Source organism: Convolutriloba macropyga, chromosome 9 (assembly GCF_964194025.1).
Source record: "Convolutriloba macropyga chromosome 9, txConMacr16.3, whole genome shotgun sequence".
Classification (NCBI taxonomy): domain Eukaryota; kingdom Metazoa; phylum Xenacoelomorpha; order Acoela; family Convolutidae; genus Convolutriloba; species Convolutriloba macropyga.
Genome location: NC_134476.1, coordinates 45195384 through 45222488, shown reverse-complemented (window position 1 = coordinate 45222488; position 27105 = coordinate 45195384). Strand labels below are relative to the sequence as shown.

At 34.0% G+C, this 27105-nt stretch overlaps 1 protein-coding gene across 1 annotated transcript; it reads right to left on the bottom strand.

The window, feature by feature from the left end:
• Window positions 1-9271: 9271 nt before the first annotated feature.
• Window positions 9272-26185, bottom strand: LOC142345405 (uncharacterized). Its single transcript, XM_075397452.1, has 6 exons — window positions 26047-26185; window positions 25634-25713; window positions 22125-22303; window positions 18417-18508; window positions 15479-15804; window positions 9272-9652 (listed from the first exon to the last, which is right to left on the bottom strand). Exons 2-6 carry the CDS (start codon window positions 25710-25712, stop codon window positions 9447-9449), a joined length of 882 nt encoding a protein of 293 aa, XP_075253567.1. The 5' UTR covers window position 25713; window positions 26047-26185; the 3' UTR covers window positions 9272-9446.
• Window positions 26186-27105: the final 920 nt, after the last annotated feature.

Here is a 27105-nt window from a genome sequence, read left to right as displayed (position 1 = left end):
CGGAAACTTCAAGCTTTTTTTTGGAAAACATTCGTATTTTTATTTCTGAACATTTTCATTTTGAATATTTTGCTGCTGAAAAACAGAAAAAAAACGATTGTTAATTGCTCGATAAGAGATAAAGAGAACTGCTAAGCAGAGAATAGCCAAATTTTCTTATAGACTTTCTCATTTCGTAATTTTGCCAAATGACGTTCTCACAAATTTTGGGTGCCCAATTTTGTAAGTGACTCAACAAGGTTGGCCAGACTTTCTTATTTTACTATATTACATATTGTTATAACAATATCAGCAAAAAAATATAACAATATCACCATGTTTTTCATTATTGTGCACATAGTTTATTGCGTTTTGCATTACAAAAATATTTGTTCCCAATTTGTTTATCTATTATCATTTTAGTTGTTTTGATCTTGTTTTGTTATTGATTAAAAAAGAAAAAAAATATCGATGGGAACAATCGATTTGTTTCTCAATTTGATCTTTATTAGTTATTTCCTTAGTCAAAAAGTTCAACAGAACGAGAAAATTGTTTGGCTCAACAAATTGTTGACGGGATCTCCGAGTAATGAGCCTAAATTACAAAACTGATACAAAAATGTAAAACAAGTAAAAGTGACAGAATCCAGCACAAATAGGGAAAAGTTGAAGAAAACATTTAATTATTTGAAAAAAACTCATTTGCAAGTCAATAAAATTGTTAGCTATACATCGATATCAGGTATTGATTTCCTTTGTATATCTATAGTTGGCCATTGAGGTTTTTTTTACCCAACATATGGCACACGACAACAAAAAATAACAACACATATAGAGCAAAAAAAAGCTACCTAAATCTGCAAGTGAACGGTGTCGCAGCCCTTAAAACCATTAGCTAGAAATAAAAAACTTGCATTTTTTTAGATCTTTTTTGTTTAATTTTTATTAGTAATGTGACAATTAACCAAAAAAGCAAAAAACAACAGAGGAAATGGGCATTTATGCAAAAAACAACAGAGGAAATGGGCATTTATCCAACAATAAAAATTAGTTTTTTGTCATATATCAATTATTGTTTCGCCTGTAATTTCTAACAATTAGCTAAAAGTTGACAGAAATGGGATCGAAAAACTCACCAGTTCAGAAATATCAATGAAATTTTCTGAAAATAATTAAATTCAATGTCATAAGAGATAATAGATAAAAACCGAATGCATTGTATAGGTTCACTTACACTTCTTGAGGAAGCCATTTGGATCTTCAATCAATTAAAGGTAGCAATCAGACTGCAGAATTAATTAAAAAAGAAAGCAAAACACAAGAATTCAGTAAAAGTTTTCTAAAACTTTTAGTCGTAGACATAAAAACTACTAGTTTTTCTGAAAACAGACTTCATCTTCTTTCGGCCTTATTTTAACGTAAATTCAGTTGTCATTTATTGAGGCGTGAATTGAAAACTTTTTCGGTAATTAACGTCAAGAAAACAATGAAAGCCAAATATTTTGAAAAACTGCAGAGATCAAAAAAATAGTAAAAAAAAATTTCTGATTGTAAGAATCGATGATGAGATTAAACTTGATTTATCCTTGGATTGTTTAATCCTTGATTTCGCATCGTGCCAAAAAACCACGCAATGGTTTCAAATGTTTGTGAAATACATCAATTGTTAAGTAAAGAATTTTAGAAATTAAAAAAAAAAGAAAAATCTTAATACTAGAATTTTCTATAGTGCGCCAAATTTCTGCTAGCTCTCTTTTGGAGTTTACGGAGAATGGTTCCGCGGTTTCTAGTTCTCTACTTCAGGCAAACTTACACAATGTGGACCAGCAAAAGCATATCTTTTGCACTATTTCACAAAAAATGGATTTTTTGAAAATTACATAGAAAATTTTAGCCAAAAAAACTTCAATCAAGCTGTTCACCAACGCTCCTCTATCTTCAAAGAGAACAATAACATTCTATCATTGAAAACCTACATGTATTTTTAATTGTATTAGCGAAATTGAGAGAAATTTTTGCGAAAATTACGGAAAATAAGGAATAAACTGTCAAATATTCACAAAAAATAAAACCTCCAAATATCCGAAAAACGAATTTCGAATAAATCTTTTTAATTCAATTTTCTAGGATGTACAAGTTTTCTGTTGATACCACTCGCAATTCTCTACGATGAGTAGATCAATCGGCCAAAACTGACTGAACAAAAAAACTTTGAGTATATAGGTCCTCCCTCCCCAGTAGAGTGGGGGTCGGAAAAATTAGCAGCATTTGAAGTTAACTGTACTCAGTCAAATTCGTTGGTTTGTGATGTTCATGATAATATTAGTGTATCCAGTTGAATAAAGTTTCTGTTTAATTTATCTTAAAATATTAGCAAAAAATGCGCAATTAAAATTTTTGTTGCTAATTTTTTCGTAAAAATTTTCACTAGTTCACCGAAAACAACTAAAAATTTATTATTATTATTTAAAACCAGGACATTAATAAGTTTTTTTGGTGGTTTTTCAGGGGTAAATTATACGGTCATAATCATTTAGTACCTGCACTTCACATCTTTGCTGTTCAACCTAATCTTTTAAGCATAGCTTCATTAAATTATGTATAGCTTTGTTGGGTGACTATTAAATATAAACGCTACACTATCCCTTAAACAGATTAAAATAAAGAAATAATGAAAGAAACCTCGAGGACAGTAGAGAACATTGCGCGCGTCATTAAACACGGGTGGTTTTGCCAAGCATTAACCTGCCATCCTCCTTCCAGGAGACGATTTAGAGTACGCCACTCTGAGGATAGGATTGCCAATTCGTAGATGACTTGACTAGTTGAACTAACCCATGTAGTATGGAGGGGTAACCCATGAAAACAATAACACGGTCTGGATTAACCCCAAAAATACCACATAGGCAATAAATTTACGTTATAATTCAAATGGGAGCCATCAACTGATTGGGTTGTGGAATGAATACCGACGAGCTCCTCGCACTGTTTACCATCTTGCTGTAGATATTTTGGTTGTTTAAGTAATCATTCAGAAGAATGGTGAAATTGTTTACTTAGTAACCAAATTTTTACAGCTAGAGGATAACTATTATGGTAGAGAGGTGGGAAGACCTATGCTTGCGTTAACTTTTGTCATTTAAATAATTAAAGTCTTACAACGCCTCGACAGTCTAAATTAGAGATGGAAAGGAGGGATTGGTAAGATTTTTTATTCCATTTAAGGGCAAAAATTACGTGAAAATATTACCCTTATAGGATGCTATTTAAAAGAGTTTTTGTATGTGGACTTGTGGAATTGTTAATCGGATAATACGTCAATACGTAGTTTTCAATTCTGTGTTTCAACTTTGGATTTGTCTAATTGTTAACTCTTTGTTGCCTTTAAAAATTCTCTGGTTGCGCCCGGTTTGCGATTGCTTTGTTTGATTCAACAAATTTTCCAGTTTCTATTGTTTGGCAAAACTTTGTGCAATCGTTAAACTGCCCCAGTAGTGACAGTTTTGCAATTCTCCTATTCAAAAGTTTTTTCTTTGCGGATTTTGTTTTTTTTTTGCTTTCTATAACGGCCTGATTAAGATAAAAACGTCCTTTCATGAACAAATTTAGGTCTCTAGCGTGTTCTTCGATGTTCATCAAGTGACATTGGGAAGTGATGATCAATCAAAAATTCCCCTGGGTTTAAACCAAACACTAGGCTACGCTATGATTAGACTCTACAGACTGTGGATGGGGCTCTGGGTGGAGCGGCCGTGGTTTACCCCGCGTGCGCGAACCAAGAGCGTCTGATCAGTGCTGGCCTGAGTCTTGCACAGCATCCTGGGTCCTGTCAATACCTAAATTTTTACCGTTAAGTTTTTTTTCACTTCTGCTAAAATGACATTTCCCTTACTTACATCATCTAAAAAAATGACAAGTTCTTGACTTAAAAACGCTTTGGCAGGCAATAGTTACATTGCCATTTAACAAATATAATCAAACAATGGTTAAACGAAGAAATGGATAAATAGATTTTATCTGCAGGAGAGCTATTTACTTTTACAAATGCACACATAAAGGCTCATTTCTAGCCCATGAAAAAACTTGAGCTCAACTTTACTGAACGACTGCTTTTTAACTTTACCCAAACAAGCTTACAGTCACAACAATTTTTTTGTTTGTTAGTGTGTAAGCTTTAAAACTTCTGATACATTCTCTATATGGCAGCAGTTACCTCAATAATTTTGCAGGCAATTGACTTAAATTCAAGCAAATTCTGATTTCAGCATTTTCAAAAACTTTGCCTCGGATTCTCATCTGCTGAACACTGTTAAAAATTAACCAAAGTTTTTGCGGTGCAGTATTCTTCTTTGGTTTCTTCTGGAAATGTCGAGAGCATGGTGTTTTCGAAATCAATATCGGGAACTTCAACCATTTTTTGGAAAGCATTCGTGTTTTTTTACTGATCACATTGATTTTGATTATTTTGCGGCTGAAAAACAGAAACAAAACGATTGTCAATTAGTCCATAAAAGATAATGAGAACTGCTAAGCAGAGATTAGCCAAATTTTCCTATAGATTTTCTCATTTCGTGATTTTGCCAAATGACGTTTTCGCAAGTTTTGGGTGTCCATTTTTGTAAGTGACTCAACAAAGTTGGCCAGAATTTTTTTATTATATTATATTACTTATTGTTATAACAATATCAACAAAAAACATAACAATATCACCATGTTTTTCATTATTGTGCACATAGTTTATTGCGTTTTGCATTACAAAAATATTTGCTCCGAATTTGTTAATCTATTATCATTTTAGTTGTTTTGATCTTGTTTTGTTATTGATTAAACAAGAAAAAAATATCGATGGGAACAATCGATTTGCTTCTCAATTTGATCTTTATTAGTTATTTCTTAAATTTCTTTTTTTAATTTTGCCGTGTATGTTGATTGCGAATTGGCAGACAATTTTATGGAATTTTGGTCCTGTTATATGAATTTTAGACTGTCCAAAACGACTGTTCAATATGGAAATGTTTTCGATCGCGGAGTTTTGCAATTCTATTCAAAAGAGTTTTTGAGGATTTTTGTATTTTTTGCAATCTATAACGGCCTGACAAAGTAAGAACAACCTTTCATGACCAAATTTAAGTCTCTAGCGTGTTCTTAGATGTTCATCAAGTAAAAGATGGGAAGTGATGATCGAAGAAAAAACCCCCTGGGGTTAAACCAAACTCTAGGCCACGCTATGATTAGATTGTCCAGACTTTAGATGGGGCTCTGGTTGGAGCGGCGGTGGTTTACCCCACGTGCCCGACCCAAGAGCGTCTGATCAGTGCTGGCCTGGGTCTTGCACCCCATCCTGGGTCCTGTCAATGCCTAAATTTTCACCATTTAGCTTTTCTTCACTTCTGCTAAATTGACATTTCCTTACTTGCATCATCTAAAAAAGTGACAAGTTCTTGACTGAAAAACACTTTTTTGCAAGCAATAGTTACATCGCCATTTAACTAATATAACCAAACAATGGTTAAACGAAGAAATGGATAAGAAATTTTTATCAACAGGAGAGCTATTTACTTTTACAAAGGCACACGTAAAGGCTCATTTCTAGCCCATGAAAAAACTTGAGCTCAACTTTACTGAATGACTGCCTTTTAACTTTACCCGAACAAGTTTACAGTTTTTTTGTTTGTTAGTGTGTAAGCTTTAAAAGATCTGATACATTCTCTATATGGCAGCAGTTACCTCAATAATTTTGCAGGCAATTGACTCAAATTCAAGCAAATTCTGATTACAGCATTTTCAAAAACGTTGCCTTGGATTCTCATCTGCTGAAATCTGTTAACAATTAAAAAAAGTTTTTGTGACGTAGTGTTCTTCTTTGATTTCTTCTGAAAAGGTCTGGAGCATGGTGTTTTCGAAATCAATTGCGGAAACTTCAAAATTTTTTTTTCAAAACATTCGTAATTTTTTTACTGGTCACTTTCATTTTGATTATTTTGCGGCTGAAAAATAGAAAACAGACAAAAAACGATTGTTAGTTGCTCCATAAAAAATAATGAGAACAATTAAGCAGAGATTAGCCAAATTTTCTCAAAGACTATCTCATTTTGTGACTTTGCCAAATGACGTTTTCACAAATTTTGGGTGTTCAATTTTGTAAGTGACTCAACAAGGTTGTCCAGATTTTCCTATTTTATTATTTTACTTATTACTATAACAATATAACCAAGTTGCGTTTTGCATTACAAAACTATTTTTTCCAAAATTTTGAATCTATTATCATTTTAGTTGTTTTTATCTTGTTTTGATAACAACTAAAAAAGAAAAAATATCGATGGTCGCAGTCGATTCGTTTCCCAGTTTGACCTTTATTAGTTACTTCCAAAAATTCAATTTTAACTTTGCCGTGTATGTTGATTGCGAATCGGCAGACAATTTTTTGGAATTTTGGTCCTTTTATATGAATTTTAGACTGTCCAAAACGACTGTTTAACATGGAAATGTTTTTCCATCGCGGAGGTCAGTTGGACATTGTTGATTATTGCTAATGATGGAATTAACCGGTGAAAAGGGGCAGATTGTGTCAAGGCTGGACTTAATCTTTGAAACATATCGCTTCTTATGAGAGGAATTAGAACATAAGAAACGACTACAAATTCTACATCTTTCGCTTGCGTGTCCGGACAAAACAGTCCCGGACAAAAGAGTGTCAGACAAAATAGTCCTAATTTGCAAAATATTCCCAGGCAAAACAATCCCAGACAAAACAGTCCCAGACAAAATAGTCCCAAAATAGCCCCAAAAATAGTCCAAAATAGTCCCAAAATAGTCCCAAAAATAGTCCCAAATGACATGTTCTGTTTTAATTGGGAGGCATATAAAATAGTGCCTCACGATATTTAGCGTCAAAATTTTGAGGCAAATTGTTAAAATGAAATTCATTCAGACAAACAAAAAATCAGAATTGCTAATTTTTGAAGGCTATGGCTATATTAGGCAACGCCAACTTACAGCTGGCGCATCTTCTTGGTGCTGCTGTATTACAAAATGTAATGGCAGAGTCAGGCTACGCAATGAGCATATGGAAGTTATCACAGTTCATTGCCATTTACCTGATCCAGCAGACATTGAAAACAGAAAAATCCGATCGGCGTTGAAAGACAGAGCAGCAATGGCTGACGAGATTCCCCGCCAAACAATATTTACTGCCCAAAAGGACATCAACAGAGAAACAGCAGACAATATCCCAGCTTACAACTCAAACCAAAGGACAGTTAACAGAACGCGCCCACAAAATCGTCCACAAATGAGTGAGCCCTCGTCGCTGAAAGGATTTGAGATCCCGAGTTACTGCAGATGGCACATATAATAAGAAGTTTATGTATTATGATTCAAGGCCTCAAGATGACAACAGAATTTTTGTTTTTGCGACTCTGCCAGCTATTGACTTGCTAGAGCAGTCTTCCATCAAGTCTGATAAATTCATGCTTCGGTTGACGGCGTTTACTTACCCCTCGTGTATGCTCTTCTTCCTGATAAAAAAGAAGAGAGCTATCAAAAACTACTCTGTTCCCATCCGGAAACTTTACCAAGACGAGTAATTATCGATTTCGAATTTGCAGTTCGGAACACATTCCTTCAGCGGAATAAAAACATTCAAATTCAATTTGACAATTACATCGGCCGATACAACTCTACTGTACAGAGACAAAAACCTATATTCGCAATTGAACGATGGAATTGCTGCGACCGCATAAAGAGGGGCTATGCCTGAACAAACAACTCCGTCGACGGCTGGAACAATAATTTTGAAAAATTGGTGAACACAAAAAATCCTTCACTACCCAAACTGATTGAGAAATTCAAAGACGAACAGAAAAGCTCAGAAATAATGGTAGAAAATATAACAGCTGGCCAGCAAGTAAAGAGGCCAAAGAAAGCAGCTTACGCAAAAATTGATGCAAAATTACAAGAACTTGTTCAAAAAAACCAGCATCAGAATATGATTGATTTCTTGAGAGGCTGCAGTTATAATATCAAACTCTAACAAGTGTTTCTTTTGTTGTTGTGATTCTTTGTTTTCTGTATTTTAATTTATTTATTTTTTACCAAAATTTTTTAAAGTTTAAAAATAGCGCTAGAAGCGATCTGATTATTGCAAAATATCGATCGTGAACTAGCGTTTCATTTTCCTTTCGCTCTCGACAACCCATCGCCGGGTTCTCGGGATTTTAACACTTTTCCCAGTATTTCCCACTTTCCGATCTGATTTACCCTCAGTTTTTGATTTTTGCAAAAATATTTTTCCCCACTCGGGCTCGAGCCAGCGACCTCCGAATGTGAGTCCAGATCACTATCTGCTCCGCCACGTTTATTTTTATTTTCCGACTTCTCTCTTTCTTTCAAGATCAAAACTGCACTTTCTTTTTGATCTGTCTAATGAGCGCTTTGAGCGGGACTGTTTTGTCTGAGACTGTTTTGTCTGTTCACCTTCGCTTGCGAGCCGTTAACTATCCTTCACTTACCAACCCGTCTGCTAAACGAATTCTTGCCTGAATCAAAATTAAATCTTTGAAAAGGCTTTGAGATTTTTTTTGATATTAGATGATCAGTTTTTTCCTTCCATTTCTTTTGTTTACAATTTGTCTAGCAAATAAATTGTTAATAATACTTCCTGCGCTGCCTGAGTTAAAAAGAAATTTTTCAAAATTTTTGTTGCCAATTATATTTGGCATATATTCAAGGGTTCATTTTTGTACGCGTCATGATTAATCGTCGTCACCATATTGTCATCCAAGATATTACAGCTTGATTTGTATAGGGGATTGTCTTCGTAGTCTTGGAGTAATTTGAATGTGTTGACATTTTGCGTTTTGTCGTATTTATTGATTCTGGGCTAAGCATCATATTTTGGTGTATTGCATCAAACCTCTTTGGTATCTTACTATGAAATGCAGCAGCAACAGATTGAAAAAGCAATCGAAAACGATTCAAACTTATCTTGGGGAATTGTTTCGTCGTGGATTCCACACCTCTTTTAGACAAATCCTGATTACCTCATGAAATCTACGGATCAGAATCATTCCATGGTCTTATTGGAACAAGACAATGAATTTTCAGTCTATAAAAACCTCCAATTAATCTGTAGTGGGGTAGTGTGTTCCCAAAGAAATCCAAGCAAGCAGCATCCGGGGTTCATTTCTGGAGGCAATCTAGGCACCTGTTCGAAACTGAGGTTAGCAACCGATAAATTGACGATAGTTACGAATACTCTAAAATCACTAAATAAACGTTTAAGAAAAACCAGTGATTTTCAGAATTTTGTACGCTGTTTTTCTTCATTAATTAAATATAATGTTACTTATTATAACATCCGACATAACTGAATGACAGATAAAACTTTAAGCAAAAAAATAGGTGCACAGTTTGTCATTATACATAAAAATTATATTAATATTTGAAAAAATTGTTTGTAAGATTTTTCAATGGCTCTTTGTTTGTTTTGAGGAGTTCATGACTTCAGCAATGGAGGCAGATGATGCGAGAATCTTGAGACTTTCTTGCTCATCCACTGTTTTCAATATCTCTACCTGTGCTTCATCTTGGCTAATCCATAACATTCTTCCCAACTTAAGATCTGTTGTTGCTCTCAAAATGTTGAACACAAGTCGGGTGTGATGAACTTCGGCTAAAACATTCAAAGTTTGTTGATTGTGCATCGTGGACCGTTTGTTGATACCAATTCAACTGATGAATCAAAAAAATCCGCCAAACATGAGAGTGGAGTTTGAATTTCTCGGCCAGGTTGACCTCTGATGCGACCATATTTGGGTATCACATGGCTGGTGAAGTGGGATTAAAAAAACGTCTGGGAATCGGGTCGTTCAAGTCTAAACAACGGTTGCACAAAGTTGTAATCAAAGGCCAAAGTCTAGAAGATGGACTAATCAGAATATTCTGGAAATTATTCTGGAAAATGTTTTTATCAGAGTGCAAAGTCTGTAAAGGTTCTTTCAGAAGTCTGGTGTTTGAAGCCCCATGCTGTGAACTAGCAGCAATTAATCGCTTTTCCGTGTAGCAAGATAGTTTTGATATTTGAAAAAGCTGTCACTTATCTTTACCTGTCCCATTAGGTTCATTAGCCGCATAGCCTGATTACTTTCAAATAGCTGTTTCTGAGACTGTACGCCTATATTAGACGATTGCGACAACAATTCCTCACTTTATAAAACTGACTTTAGACTGAGATAGTTTTTAGCCTGAAAAGAGTTGGAGCTTGCCATTGCAAACATACTTAGCATTATAAAGATGAGAATATTGATTACCGAAGCCCTAATTCACGGTGGAGCTGAGGAGAATAAATTGTTTTGGAAGACAGATGTGTAAAAATTCTTTAAGAAAAACTAAGAAAGTTCTTACGCTAAGGAACAGCTTTTTATACTCAAAATAGCGTAAGTATTAAAAAAATCTCAGCGTAAGTTTTGCAACTAACAACATCTCTTCAAGATTCAGAAATACCAGGGTCGTGTGTGGAACCGAAAAAAGGCTTTTGTTGATGCAGAGGTTGGTTGAGAAAAATAATCAAGTTTATCAGCCAAAAGCTGACAAAAGTATCTTTAACTTCAATTTATTCAAAATCAATTGCTTAGAAAAACTTCTGATAAGTTGGACTTTATTAAATTGAAATTGAAACAGTTTGAACAAAAAAGAAAGAATTGTTCTTATCGTTTCTAAAACATTGGGGATTCAAAAAGGAACTTAATTTATTCAATTTTCTGCTTCTAGATGATGGTGTCAATCACGTCAATTGCTCTGGCAAAGTCAGAGAACGGGATTGTTTCAAACATAATAAGTAAGCGTTTTTGATTCACAATGCAGGTTGTTCCAACGGTTTCAAACAGACGACTGATTTTTAGATGAGGGCAATGTAAGATTTTGAACTCTTTAATTGTTCTTGTTGTTCCGACCCTCTTGAGGGGGGAGGAACTATATACTCAAATGGGTTTTTTTTGTTCCGTGGATTTTCGCCGCTCGATATATTCATCGTAGAGAGTTGAGACTGGTATCATTAGAAAGCTCGTCCAGCGTAGAATATTGAATTCAAAAGATTTTCTTAATTTTCGTTTTCTACAGGGAGTTATCGAGGTTTAAACTTCTGAGAAAAGAAGAGTGAATTCACGTTGTTTTTATTCACATTTTCCGGAATTTTTGCCTAAATTTTTGTCAATTTTGCTAAAATTTGTTATAATTTTTCAGAATAGTGTCGTTTATTTTATTTGTGAAGACGAACAAGCATTGTTGATTGTTTTGATTTAATTTTTTTGGTCAAAAAAACTGGATAAACATTTCAAAATTTAGCCTTTTTCATCAAAAACAGCACGAAATAAGCTACTTTAGTCCACTTTGATTAAATATGCCGACAGTACACCCCCAAACAACACTCATACAATCTTTTTAGACTCAGAGGGGGGCTATTTCTACTTCAGAGTCCGCTGAGAGTGCACTGTAGTTAAAACTTTGCGGTTTTTTGCTAACTTTACTCGTTGATTATCAAAAATGCAGAATTTATTTAGAGTTTTCAACTAACAAATTATCTATATCTACAACATTCGAAAAATCAAGTGTTCCTAACGGACAATAAGTATTAGCAGGGTTAGCTTTGGGCCATTCTTGGACTGTTACAATCCAAAAAAAATCGGGTTGTAATCAGTCGGTCTTTTTTTTTTTAAAAAAAGAAGACTTTTTTTAATAATGAAGAACAGAACATATCAAATCAAAGCTCAGTAGTGGTAGGTCCAACCAATTCGCTTGCTAAGCAGCTCCAAGCTAATGCATTTAGTTTCTTAATTGAAAGTTTATGGTCGTTTCTTCTTTTAAAAATAATTGATTTTTCAATAAATAATGGCTTAATTAACTTTTCCTTTTTTTCTAAATTTGTTCATTTTCCAGCTTAGTGTCAGCAAAGAAAGACTGCTTCTTCTTTCAACTGATTTAACATTTATTCTCGGTTGCAGTTTTAAGCCTGAAGTTATTGTTTTCTGGCTTTGATACTACAAGATTTTAGATTTTTGTTTGTTTTGATATTTGCCAGTTTTTCACGTTTTCTAATTTTGTCACATTATCACATTATTGACAATTCTCATGTCACCTTATTAGCATTCAGAATTAGGCACAATTGAACAAATTAAAATCTTGAAAGATATACATCCTCGTTTTAACGGCCTCGACGCCTCTTTCTTGAAGAAATCAATTGAATTTTTTAATTTTGTCTCTAACTGTCATTTACACTTTGTAGTTTCGGTCGTATGAAATTTCCTGTATAGCGATAGCTTTCATTGGCTTTTCATGGACGAATAGAAGAACCGATATTCTGATGTTAGTAGATAGCTGATGGCTTTAATGACTTTGAAAACGCTCGTTTTCCAAAATAAAAAAAAAAAACTTTAACTTCGCAACTTTGTTCTTTTTATGTTTCTTTTTGTTACCTAATCTCGTTATTTAATTACAGGTCAAATATGACATTATGGGTGTCAAGGGAATAAAAGGGATTGGTGTTCCAAAATCTTTTTTTAAGAATTTGTTATGAACTTACTGGCTTCGACACCCGTTTTTCACAAAAAAAAGTTAATTAATTTGATTTTTGTCATATTTGACGTTCTTTTTGTAGATGCAAGAAATATTCTGGATAATTACAGGTCTCGAGGGTTTCTTTTTCATGAATAAACGACCCTATTTAAATACCTCTTTTCGTAATTAATGCCTTTCATGACATTGAATGCAATTTTGTTTCGAAAAAAAATTTAAAAGTATTACATACTTTAGCACTTCGCATTTTTGTCTACTTGTTACCTAGTCTTACTAATGAATGACCACGTACTACATTATAGCTGTTTGCAGAAGGCGCAATCAAATATATTTTGAGTGCCAAAATTTGGCTTGACGGTTTTGAAAGCGTTTTCTGGCAAGTTTCAATTGAAATTTTGTTTGTTCTTTGTTGTTCTTTTTAGCCGCTTCAAAAAATGAATAAGGACAGGTCCTAATTCCCTTCTATAGAAGCAGTGGTAATCGTAAATTTGTGGTAATATTAATTGATTCCTAATGGTATTTATTACTTTGAAGTTAACTGTTTCAAAAAAATAAGTTAATTTTTTTACTTTACTGTTTTTGTTCTTTTTTGTATAATTGTTGCCAAAAATTTTTATGGACTGGTCGCATATGTTTTCTGGTGATTTATAAGTTATTTTTGTTTAGATTTAGGTTTATCTGACGGTATGTTGACTTTGTTAATAAATTTAGTTTTTAAGAAGGACATAAATTTTTTGATGTTATTAATGTTTGTTGTTGTTGTTGTTTGATTTTGCTGTTCGTCTTGACTCGCTTTCTTAATATTGACATATTACAGCAGTCTAATGCATCAGTTTTTACTCCACTGAGTTATTTGTTTTGGAGGCTATCTTATCGTTCATACAGAATTTTTTGAAAAAGACTTGGGCTTTTTTGGGATTCGCAAAAAAATAATTTTTGGGTTTTTCTATCTGTTCCTCATTTGGTAGACAATTATGTCAAAATTTTGGATGGGCGGGGTCGGAACCTTATGTGCCGTCGCACATTACCGAGCCGCCTTGTTTTATTCTACTCTACTATGAATACAAAACGATTCACTTTTCTAAAAATAAAAAACATATCTCGAATTTAATAATTTATTAACTACTGTCTAACTTACTGTAAAACTGAAAATTTGTTGTGCACGCTCTAGCGAGTATCTCTGCGGGGTTTGTGCACATTTCTTGCAGATTTGTAAACTATAATTGCAATTAATCGCAAGCATTTTTTATAATTGAGTTTTGTCGCTGTACTTACTCATGCAAACATCAGTTATCGGATTTGTCGGATCATGTGGAATAAAGTCTTGATTGCCTTAGCCAAGGTTCTGATTTAATAATTGTACCTTTTTTTACTTTAAAAAGGTCAAAGTCGTTAAATAGTGGTTAGAAACTGAACGTACATATTTGCATCGGAACCAATTTCGTTCTAAAAACGCTAATCAGTCAAGCAATCTGGAGGTTAAGCAAATATCGTCATTCAAACAATCAGTTAACCAAACATCATCATTTAAAAACCTTTAAAAAACCTATGAAAAACAGAACGAATAATTAATTGTCTATGAAACCAAGTTTGAGATGCCAAACCGAATTGAGCTCTGATCAAACTCAAACGTGCTCGAATTTTTTTTGCACTCAAAAGGCAATCGAAGCCACTTCTGATCAGAAACTTCCGAATCTTTTCTTTGACCTCTGATCAGACTTTCGTGCTCTCAAAACCGCTTGTGATTAAACTGACGTACGCTTGAAAGCCACTCTTAGTCAGTCCAATGTCAGAGCAAAGTACTTCTGGTCAGACTCCAGTTAGCTCCACATAGTCTGTGATCAGACTCAATTCTGCTCAAAAGAGTTTGATCACAGGATAATTTTAAGCACGAAGAAGTTTTTTAATACGGCAATACTATACTCTTTTTGTTAAAATAATGTTTTCAGAACTATACTTATAAAAGGAAAAGTCATTTTGAATATTTCTGACTCAACAGATGAAGTTATACAGTTTTCATTAAAGAAACTTCTTGAACTGCAACTATTCCAATTTATTTGTCAAAGGGGACCGGCAATCAGCTGCGCTCTTCTGCTTTGATCAGCGCCATCAGACTCTAGATGAGTCTTTGCTCAGATCACTGCTAAATTGTTGACTCTTGCCAGAGCCAACATCTCCCAGTAAAAAAGAAGAAAGAAGTAATGCGCTTGAAATGGTTTCTGATCAGACCCAATTAAGCTCGAAGTCTTTCTGATCAAAATGTTGTGCCCTTGAATCCACCTCTGATCCGACCGTCCCAGACCGAAGTAACTTCTGATCAGACAAGCTCCAGGCAATGGTATGGGCTATAATTTGCTCGACAGACCTTGTAATTCCAGCGCACTATGCGCAGCTCTGCGCGTGAAGATAATCTTATCAATGATCACTTCGTTCTGGGAACTCGACTTGGTAATTCTTGCTTAAAAGTTCATCGGTTTTTTCGTGAGAATCAGGGACTGGTTTTTACACTTAAGAAAAAAGTTAAATTTTTTGTGTTCAAACACTGTGTTTCCTCGCATCAATAAAGTGAAGAATTGTATCTTACTCGGAAATATCAGGTTTTGAGATATAGAAAAAGTCACCAAGTTTCAGCAAATATTTCAGTGTGCATTATTTTACCTTTTGCTTCATTGTCCTCCATCAGAAAGCGTGTTGCAGAGTTAGAGGATATGTAAATATTTAAACATCTGGATATGTCTCCTCTGAATTTAAACGTTTATGATCCAAAAAAAAGTTTTCTTGACGTTTCAGCGCGCAGTGTGATTGGCGTTACGCCCTATTCAAACCGCTCAATTCGCTCCATTGGCGCCAGAACCCGTGAAAACTATTTCTTTCATCTTGCCAGTCTAAAATCTGGCCAGTAAATAGCGATATATTTGAAATATGCTACCTTGTTGAAAAGTGAGGATAATTTTTCCTTCAGCATCTTTCACCACAATATCTTTTCCCAAGAAAATAGTTCTCTCAGAACAGTTGAACAGTCTCCAACTGACATGACTCACTGGCATTTCTTCCAAAATAAACTTCTCTTTTGATCCAGACATAGTGATTCGTGATCGTGCCCAGCAGAGGTCACACAGTTCTGATCTTCTGACTGTGTATGGAATACATGCACAGAAACAAGAAATGATGTGGCTGCTTTTGCTGTGTGAGAATTGCGTTGTTCCTTGTTTGTCAACAAAACTTGATTCGTAGTTTTCAATAGCAGGTAAACAGCTATACGAAATCATTCGCCACCAATATCCATCGGTTTAAAAATTTTAAGGATTTTTTGAAAATGTAAAAAAATAATATAGGTATTTGAAAAGTAAAGGGATCTATCTGATCAGACAGGTTCCAGGCAATGGTATAGATTATAATTTGCTCGACAGATCTTGTAATTCGAGCGATTTATAATCTATACCATTGCCTGGAACTTGTCTGATCAGAAGTTACTTCGGTCTGGGACGGTCGGATCAGAGGTGGATTCGAGGGAACAATATTTTGGTATAGATTATAATTGGCTCGAATTACAAGATCTGTCGAGCAAATTATAATCTATACCATTGCCTGGAACTTGTCTGATCAGAAGTTACTTCGGTCTGGGACGGTCGGATCAGAGGTGGATTCAAGGCAACAATATTTTGATAATTTTATAATTTGCTGTATGAGGATGATCTCTCAATGGACATAGATTCAAGTTGAGCATAGCCTGTAAAGTTGAGCATTCCGTTGTAATAGTTATTATAATTTTTAAATGATCGAAGAGGGTAATCGTCGATGATGTTGATTGACTCTTAACTTTGTGTATATAATTACGCTTGAAACTTAAAAGGCACCTTTTTTTTACCAGATCTTCTCTTATGTACTGATAAGAATGATGCGTAAGAGATTCAGATATGACAAGTAAACCAATAATAATGAAAGATTTCCATGCGTAACTTGAGATTTTTTATGTGGCTTCTCAACTAAAATTACATGATCGTTCCCAATAATTGAGAAAATGTTTATGTATTAGCTAGATTGGCCAAAAATGTTGCAAAGAGAAACCAGAAAAACGAACAAAAATTTGTAACCAGCGCTTGTAAACTTAGTTTTCCTTTCAGAGGAAACTAATTAATGAAACTCTAGAGTTGCTAAGCCTCTAAAGGAAGCAGAGTTTAATGCTGCCCACCATATTTTCGTTTTGGTTTTCTGTGGACTCCAAATCGTTTTATGAGATTATACAGGGAACATTACAGGCATTCGAAAATTTTCTTTATTCGTACTACCTTTTCATATCAGAAATCTATATTTAAAAAATGACTGTTTTTGCTTCAATTTGCTTGTGATAGTAACTTTTGATTGTGAATAGAATTATGTTACATATGTCATAAAGTTTTCTTTTACTGATTACTACTGAGTACTGTCAGAGTTGTTCTCAGTTTTTTTGTGTACTTAAGCTGCACCAATATAAATTTTTAATAATTTTTCTCTGAACAACAATCTGCCATAATCCGGAACATTGTCAATCATTTAGCAGTCTGCCGAACATTTAAAATAATTAGAATGACTTGATGAACCAAAATCAATACCACATATGTCTGAAAAAACTGAATGCATTATTGTACGCAAAATCATTGGTTCTACTTCTTTTCACCCCTCTATCATCTAACCCCTCTATCATTTCACCTCTCTATCATTTCACCCCTCTATCATTTCACCCCTCTATCATTTCATCCCGCCAATTAGCAATTGACATCAAAGGCATGTTTTGTCATAAATAAGTGGATAAATTAATCCCATGTTCGGTTGTGATAGTTTCATATCAAGTCCCACGGGCCACTGAGGCATGGCCATGGCCCGCGAGGCATGGCTAAATGATTATATTGCTAATTTAATAATCCTTATTTTATAGAAAAATAAGGGGTGAAATGATAGAGGGGTGAATAAATCGGGGTTAAATTATAGGGGTTATATGAATAGGCGTGAAAAAGCGGGACACCAAATCTTTTTCCTAGCAACCTACTAAAAAATGCACGAAGTTAATGTTTGTCTGATTTTCTACCCCAAGTACGATGTTTTGTACTCCATAAGATAGCATTACGTGATTTCTCGAGAAAATGTCGGATTGCTCGAGCGAATTAACTCGATTTGGCACTAATTCTTGTTTTAAGATTTTGATTAAAAGCGTGTGTCGAAATTAGTGACAGTAAACCAATTTCTCTTCGATTTGCTTCAAGTTTGGATATACCAAGATAATATTTCTCAAGGCCCGTTTTTGCAAAAAACATTGAAAAACGTTTTGTCAGTCTTTTTTTGCTGTGGCAACTCATTTTCACGCGTCACATTTGTTTGCGGTTGCTGTGTCAATTAGGTCAAACCGAAATAAAGCCTAATATGTGATTAAATTTAGAATGTCCCTCGCAAAACTATTTATAGACGAAAACTAAAATTATGCGGTGACCTATATCACAATTTGATCTAAAGTAAAAAATCATTCGAATTATATGCTCATAATTGTGGACATGCGTTACGTTCATCCGTTATTACTAGTTACGAAATTCAAGCTTTTTTCGTCGCTCATGTCCACGAAAACTTTCGTCGTGAATAAAAGTTACACAAAAGGAAAAACGGTGACGAGACATTGTCACTCGTTTCCACGAAACGCCAATTTCAATCAAAAACAGCAATATGGAAAGATGCTACTTAATGACGAATGTGATCTTTTTCTGCCAGACACAGAACCATGCCGCCCGCGCACAGATCCTTTCTATTAACCACCCCCCCCCCCCCCAGTTTAACGTTGACGCATAAAAATAATTAATTTGCTCTCGAATTCTATTTTGTGGTGGCGAATGTAGCTGTACAATAATAGACATAAACCACAAGTTGAGAAAACAAGACATGTTCCAAAACAGGAGACTCCATCACATGATACTTTGGTCTCAATGTGATACAGCTGAAACAGAAATGACTGATAAAAGCCAGACTGGGAACAAAAGTTGATGATTTTTTATTGGGATTGATAAATTTAATAAAATAATTGCTTCATTCATGATTTGCATGTTTTATGCAATAAAAGTTGCCTGGGTAGATTAATCAGAAGAGGTGGCATGAACCCATAAAAGTTGAATACTTTTATAAGAGTGTAAAAGCATCAATTGTAAAACGTCAAAATATGTCGGAGAAAATTTGCATCAATCCAAATCATTTCAAGTCAATCAATTTATTCCATTCCAATTGGCGGGAGATCAAAAATGAATAGTAAATGAAGAACATCTGGGCATTTGTTTAATGCCCCTGGATTTTGAGATCGTTCAACCTGATACCTTGACGTATTCGGTAACAAAAAATCAAATCAGCAGGTTGTCAACACGTATAGGAAGTATGAAGAGCTCAAATTTGCACGATGAACTCGGTCAATAAGTTCTTTCTTTTGTGGTCAATTATTAGTAGTGTTATATTAATTAATGAGAAACTAATTTCTCCAAATTAACTTTTTTTTATAGCTGAGAGTTTAAAAACGGACATAATTTCTTCAAGCCTCGACCTATTTGCGTACCTTTGCATGCGTTTCTATCAGACAAGCTAGTTTGCAAGTGAAATCACTAATAGCTCTGTTTAAGAAACTGGACGAAAGAATGCAAAAGTCCTAAGACTAAGTCCTATGTCATAATGGATAGATTATCTAAGTCAAAATTGATCTCAAGGTAATCTTTTAGTTTTACTATTCATTAGCTAATTTTGACGCAATTCAAAAATTTTAACTGAAAGGTAAAATATAGAAAATTTTTGTACAAGCCATCAGATTAAGACTTGTTAAATGCCAAACATCAAGTCCGAAGGTCATTGAAAGTCGAAAACCGTCATTTTTTGTTTTTACTGCTCAAATCATTTTACTAGATTTTCTTTGATCTTATATAAAAGTTGATTTCTTTTTGCGCCAGAATTTTAATTGTTTTTCTTACAAGTCTATCGCATAAAGAAATTAATTTCCTCTTTTTGCAAAATTTGAATCCCTTCTGTTACCAGACCAGCGTTTTAGTATAAAAGTTTATAAAATTTTTGCCGCAAGGTTAGACTTTTTTTTGCCATAATTCAATCATTTTTGTGTTCAAACAAAAAAAATGTCTTAAACTTGACAATTCAATTGTTAAAGTTTTTCACAATATTTTGTTAACGTTTTTCAGTTGAATTCATTTCTTCATTCATTTTATGTCATAATGTTAGTTCAGAAGCTTCACAAACAAAACCATTAGGCATTTCTCATTTGAAAAGTTCACTCCAATGTATAAGAACTCCTATTCATACAAGATAGCGATTTATAACCTATTAAGAGCACAAAAACTTTCTCTAAAAATTAGACCAAAATTTTAGAGTTTTTTGTATTTTCCGGCCATTTAAGAGTGAGAACATTCAAGTTGTTTTGCGTGAAAACTAACTCATTGAATTTGAGAAGTTGGGGAGCAAATGGGGGGTAAAAAGTTGGAAGTAAATCTGACGTCAGTTCAATATATATTATATTAAATGGAAAAAATTGCATTGTATCTAAAGAACAGCAAAAAAACATATTATTGTTCCAGCTAAATGTTTCAAATTGTATCCAACTTATTCAATACTCAATTATCTGAAAAAAATGAAATAATTTTTTTAATCTGACGAAAATATTGAACGGAAGACTTTTACGGTAAATTTGTCACTCAGGGTCACAAATCAAAGACTACGTGGCCAAAATTGGATCTCTTGAGTAAATTTTCCTCTTTTTTTCTTTTTTTCACTGCCATATTTTATGACTGGGAATATAATCAATTGTTGACATTGGAATTGGTGACAGTAATCAAATTTAGTTCAATTTTTGTATCAAATTCCAATAAATCCCTAATTATTTTTCACTTTGCATTTTTTGTTGCCAGAGTGAGTTATAGTAAAAATATTTTATCACAAACTTTGGGGCCAAAAAAAAATGATTCCGTCACCTATGTTAACGTTTGCTGTATCTAATAACTTAGATAATGTCAATTAGACTAATTGTTTATTAATTTCTGAAGTTCCGGCTCTAATCTGTTTTGCCCCCCCCCCTGTGTTTTTACGGCCCCTAATTACAAATTACAAAAATGTTATTCTATACCACTTTACTATGTAAAAATGGCACGTGCACCTGGGGGCGTAAAATATATAAGACCAGAAAAAGCTGGGTAGGGCAAAACAGAATAAATCCAAAATTTCCTTCCCAATACTAACTGCGGATAAAGAAGACAATTAGTAGTTTTGCAAGCACCCATATCACTGCTCAAAAACTTCAATCAAGTCTATTAATACTGGTCCCAAGTAAATACTTATGAAATTTGGTCAAAATTTTGTAGGTCAATTATTTGCTAAAATTTGTAGAATTATGTACAACCATAAATATTAATGAAAAATTTGAAGTTACTTCCACCTGATGATTAATCTGTTTCCTTAATTTTCAACTGATTTTTAAAACGGAAAATTAGTTACGCAAAATGAAAAAGGTCAAGAAGTATTGTCACCCATTTCAACAAAATCGACAAAATTTTTTTGAGTTTTGCTTTTTCGGAAATTTGCCATGTAATGCATTTGGTAAAACTTAGTATGTGTTGATTTTGTCATAAAATCTTATATTACCTATTTTTCGTTTCTGAATTGGATACTGCGCAAAAACTTGACTAGGCAAAAACTGAGCTTGTAGAAGTTCAAACTGTAAATGGTAGTCGTTGAAGAAAAATTCAAGCTGTAAATGGTAGTCGTGTACATTGGGCAAAACGTATCTCTAAAATTTATCTTTATAAAAATTTAATTTAAAAATTCATTTTAATCTGTTTCACTGGCGTTAAAGTTGTTAAATTTTTGTTGTCAATGTGTTTACGTCAAAAAATCCTAAATCTGTGTTTTCTCCCCTGACTGCAGGCTGAAAAGAATCAGTTCTCTTTGATGTAGCGAATGCTTCTATGTTTTAGTTAGTCTCATTTTATTTACTATCGTGCGTATACCATTGACTACGGCAATACTTAAATTTCTCGTCGCAATAGTTGAAGTTTACTTTCAATTTTTTCAAGAGTCAGTTAGTCAAATAGAGTTGGGTAGGTCTATTTCGCGCGTAGAGACAAGTAATTCTACATCTCTAAACCTTACGGCAATGAAGAGAGCTGATATCGGGTCTGCCTTAGCACCCATAGGTGTAGGAGTAATGTGCCCAATCAGTTCACGTACCGGCACAAACATTTTCGAAAATACATGAAAACAAGCGAATGAAGAAAATAACTTTTTTCTCTGTTCAATTTTTTTCAAAGCAACCAGTTTGTAGAGAAATGGACCCAGTCAAGAACTGCTTTGAAGTTCTCAAATCTGCGCTTGTTTTGCCCTCCAAAAAATTTAAGATTTATTTTTCCCATCTCTTCCACCAATACAGTAATCGAATCGAACTTCCGACTGTTAATACTACCCCCCCCCCCATTTTCCATTTTTGTGCCCGTCGTTGCAAAAAGAGCCATAAATTATATGACAAATATGACCAAAAAAACAAATGTGCGCAAAAAAAGAAAAATGAGCAAAAATACCGGAGTAGGATCCAAGCCATCTTTGAGGTCTTGATAAACTGAAAAAGTTTGGCGACTGTCGTTGAGAGGATAGAGGACAAAAGATCGACTGTTTATTGCCAAATTTTCATTGAAAGTTGTTTCTGCTTGGCTGGTATTGAATTGCACTTTTGCACTGGAGGACGGTTGAGACGTGATTGCTGAAATATAGTCTATCGGCTATATGTTTAAAATTACTTCTGATTGAAACATCAGAATGAAACACTAAATCATTATTTTATTCCCATTTGCTCAAAATAATTTGTTTGTTTTTGCAATTTTTGTGAAATCTGTTCCTCCAAATAGTTTTTATTGGCGGGTCAGATCCGCACTAATCAAAGTTTGCGGCCCTATCCTTTCAAATTCAGCGGTCGAACGAAGTACAAAATCTTGTTTCATCTTTTTTATCAAATTAATTTCGTTGTCTGTAAATAATTACAATATCTAACAGGTTTGCGTTGAAAATGTTTGCAATTCAGCTTCAGTGAATTGAAGTGTTAATTTTATGCAGCTAAGACCGACCATTTTATCTGTATCCCACTGAAAACATGCTTACTAATTACGTTAGAAATGCGCTTAATGCACTTAGTTGCGCTAAATCCGTTGAAATTTTGCACAAATTCTGCACAAAAGCTTCAAAAATGACAGCACGCTTTAGCAATTCTTAGCGCATTAAAAAACCCGTTTATTAAAAAAAAGATCAAATTAAATGGGAAAAGGTTGAGGAAGCAAAGATGTAGTGGATCAAGTGATGGTTAAGACACCGCAGAGCGGGGTTGTAAATTCAATCCACTCGAGGACATTTTGAAAAAATGTAGTAGTTTTTTTGAATAATAAGGCAATTTCACCTTAACTCATTACAATGTTTGATCCCACATCAGTACCTTTTAGCGTTTTTTTATGTTTTCATGCTAAAATTTAAAAAAAATGAAAAATTCTTCAACCTGGGTACTAATAACTGATTCAAATGCTTGTTTTTGTTCCACAAACAGCTGAGGCACAACATATTTATTTTAAACAGGACAAGGATGCTCGATAATGTGCGTTTGCACATGAAGTTCTGACCCGACATCATCTACATTTTTGACTCAATTGTCAGCCTAATTATGAGATAATTAAAAATAGATGTTTGAGTTTTAAAAAATCGTTAAAAAACCGAACTACAAATTGAATTGCATAATACCATACTTCAGTTCAGGGCTTACAAGATCTTCCGATAAAAAGACTACGAGAAAAAAAAACAAACTCCACAATAAGCAAAAACAAAAATTTTTCAGCGAATGTGCTAAAAGAAGAGAAAAAGAAACACAAATATCGACCACCCACAAAATTGTATGAAAACGCATAATATCCAACAAACAAAACATGAGTTACGACATGACATCATTGAATAAATACTTTTTGAATTACAAGAAATTGGATGGAACCTCTGAAAGATGAGAACAAATAACAAGCTGACGAAAAGAACAAAAACTGAAAATTATATAAAATGTTTGGGAACGAACAGTATCGTAAACTTTACTATTGTTCGCTATTAACTGAGTGCAGTGAGCAACGTCATTCATTCAACTCTCAATTAGAATGAGACCAGTCAGCATTTTACGACTACACGAAGAATTAAATAGCAAAAATAGCAAATTCAAAAAACTTTGAGCGAGAAAAGTGTTGAAGCCAATAAAAAAAATTTGGTTAAAAATACTGTAACCTCATGTAAAATTTTAGCAGCAATGAGGCTCTTCTTTGTCAACAATATGACTTCAAAAAATCATCAAGTATAAACAAAAATTAAAAAACCTCGAAATTTTTTTAAAAACCCGTTATATCAACAACGATAAATTCAATAGCTTTCAACGGAAGATAAAAATACGCTAAGTTTCGCCTCAATGAGAAAGCGAAGATGTTTTTAAATCATAATTCATCAAAAGAATATCACAATAGACTGACTTACGGTTCATGAAAATAAGTTTGGCACTGGTTAATGTCCAAAAAGGATTTTTTTAAATGTCTTAACAGCCATTAAATTCAATTGCTCTAAACGGAGTTTAAAAAATGGCAAGTTGTGCCTCAATTAGAAGGTAAAGATGTTTGTCATACTTATGTCAACAGATCATCGCAATGGGTCTTATGATTATGAAAACAACAACAAAAGCAGGCAAAAACCAAAAAATCCGCAGAAAAGTGCAAGAAATCGAAGAAGCCATTTAAACTATTAAGTTTTCTCTGAAAATTTTATCTATGACCCATTGAACGCCTTTTCTAAGCCGTTCAAAACCATCAATTTTGTGATAATGTGTATAAGCGGGGTCGGAAACTTATGTGCAATCGCACATTACCGTGCTTCCTTGTTTTGCTTTCTTGTGTTTCATCAAGTACAATGATTAACAGAGCTTTTTTCTTTTTTTCTGCTTTTTGTTGTTCGATTGGTTTCTCTTGTCGAACATTCGAGTTTCAATGAAGAAAAGATAGTTTTTCGCAGTATGAGACTACACGAGTTTTTTACAGCTTGTTAATGTTTATCATAGTCATCAGATACTGAAACTTTTAGCTAGCTTTTTACATGAGAGAAGCTTTTTCTCATAAAATGTACCAAAAAAAGGCGTCAAATTGTATCCTGAAAAAAGAGCCTTTTTTAAGTGAAGCAAAGGCATTTTTTCCGACATGCTGGAGGCGTTTGTTGGAAGGTGATGTAGTAAGTACAGGCTCACAGAATCCGTCTTCTTCTCTCCTATTAACAAAGTAACCCAATTGTCATTATATCCAATTTCAAATTCTGTGCCTTTAGTTGCGCAAATATTTCCTGGTCAATAAATTTTGCAATATGTGAGGATCCTAATATGGTCGAAAAATCATTTTTTCTCAAATTCTAAGGAATTTTTTTCCAACCTATATGAAGCCACTTATAATAGTACATATGTTATTTTTTGTTCATAAATTTAAATTATATATATATATATATATATATATATATATATATATATACGTCGGCTGTGGCTGTCTTAATTATATCATCCTAATTTACAAAATTTATGTTTGCTCTTAATCTCTCTTGGTGAACACTCCGAATCCCTGCGTGCTTATTCCTCTCAATATATTTGAACTTAGACCATTTCAACTGGGAGCGGTCATGCAACAAGAAAAAAAACCAATGCTGCAAGACAAGCTCAAGGTTTGCCATTTTTATGTCAAGACTTGCTGCAGAATTTGCCAATTTCTGACCAAGTTTTTTCAAAAACTGTGCCGAGCCTGGCTCTCATCTTAGGTCGTTAAGACTTAAGGCTGGTTGAACGCAGGCGAACTCTATGAAGTCACATATTGGGTGCTATAATAGAGTATCAAAGGCGAGAACTTCATATTATCCGAAGTAACACTCAATAAGAATTGACTGTTCAGTGGGTTCGGGGGCAGTGGAAAGCATTTATCTAAACCAACAATGTCAATGTCAATATTTGGCAATCCAATTCAAATTTTTATGAAGCTAAATGTTGTCTTACTAGATTTCTCGTCATAATCTTCTTCCTTTTCAACGGCTGAGTTAATTTGGCCCCTCATTTCTTCTCCCTCTGTCGTCATGCTGAAAACAAAACATTTGATTCTTTATTTCTAGCCATTCAATATACGAGAATCTTCTGTCTCTTTGTCAATAAAATCATAGTAAGACTATGACCATGAATCTATGAAGAATTTAAGAATACTGGTTTACAATTAAACTATTTTTGTGTGCTTTAATCCTTTCAGAGAACACCTGCTCGTTATTTTAATTGTAATCCAGAAAATCCACCCTATTATTCACTGTCTCCATATTTGTTTGCATTAAAGGACGCGTTAAGGAAGCTGAAAGCGTGAAATCAAAGTATGAAACTATCAGAATTGCAGTGAAATTTAATAGATGACTCAATTTACTCACCTGTTGTCTCTTTACTAATAGGAAAATAGTAAGATGACGAATAATTGTAAAATGACAAAAATGTATATTTACGAATTACGACAATTGAAAGAATGCTTCGCATTAGTTTGAGTTGATCAGATATCTTTAGCCTTGAAGAGTAACGAAAATAGAACGTAGAGAGCTGTTTATTAATTAATCGATCGAGAAATAAGTACGAACCAAAAATTTATACTGCTGATAAAAACATGAAACTAAGATTGCCAGCGTTTATATAGTTAAAACATGTTATTAGTGATAAATAATGGTGATTTAGCAGTTATAACTGCCAAATAAATTACATTATTTAAAACTTACAGTCTGTGAACAATAAATGAGAGACTACTTATGATATGAGTGTTTGCGAGCTCGGAATTCATGCTATCCTATCTCAACACAATGAAAAGCCGAACGGTTCAATTAGTTTCAGTTTCAAACTTTTTGGACATATTAAGTATAACTTTTGTATATTGTTGAAGGAACAAAGTGGCTATTTAGTTTCAAAACTAATCATGTAACTAACAATATAAAATATAGCTCTATTCTGTTACTAGCTCCCACCTACTAAAAAACCCCTCATACAAGTAATTAATAATAATAACAATAATAATGAATTCAAACCAAACATGGTTTCCACCATCCTGGTTTTGCCCCACTTAGGGGAGGTTCAATTTTGATTGAGGTTTTCTAATGGATCTCATCCAGAAGGAAAGTGGTAGTATCTGAAATTAGATAATGTACGTGCCTCAAAGAACTCTGTAAATTCTCTTTGGAATGTTTTGGGACTCATTAGAGGCTTTTACCCGGAAAGATTGTACGAGAATGAAAGCGCATTGTGATACTTATCTACACAAATGAACAAAATTTCCTCGCACCACTTCCGTTTCATCTCCCTAGCGTAAATCTAAACTTTACCACCAAAAACGATTATTGGGTCGCACACGGTGCATGCCATTTGGGTCGCCAAAAGGGCATGCCATTTGGGTCGCTCACAGGGCATGCCAGTTGGGTCGCACACGGTGCATGCCATTTGGGTCGCTC

Excerpts from the sequence above, each read along its gene's own strand:
- LOC142345405 (XM_075397452.1), bottom strand. The coding sequence starts at position 25,712 with ATGACGACAGAGGGAGAAGAAATGAGGGGCCAAATTAACTCAGCCGTT. Across the intron at positions 15,805-18,416 it reads TGTGGTTTATGTCTATTATT|CTGTTTACCTGCTATTGAAA; the intron begins GTACAGCTACAT and ends GATTTCGTATAG. Across the intron at positions 9,653-15,478 it reads TATCCTCACTTTTCAACAAG|CCGAAGTTCATCACACCCGA; the intron begins GTAGCATATTTC and ends TGAATGTTTTAG.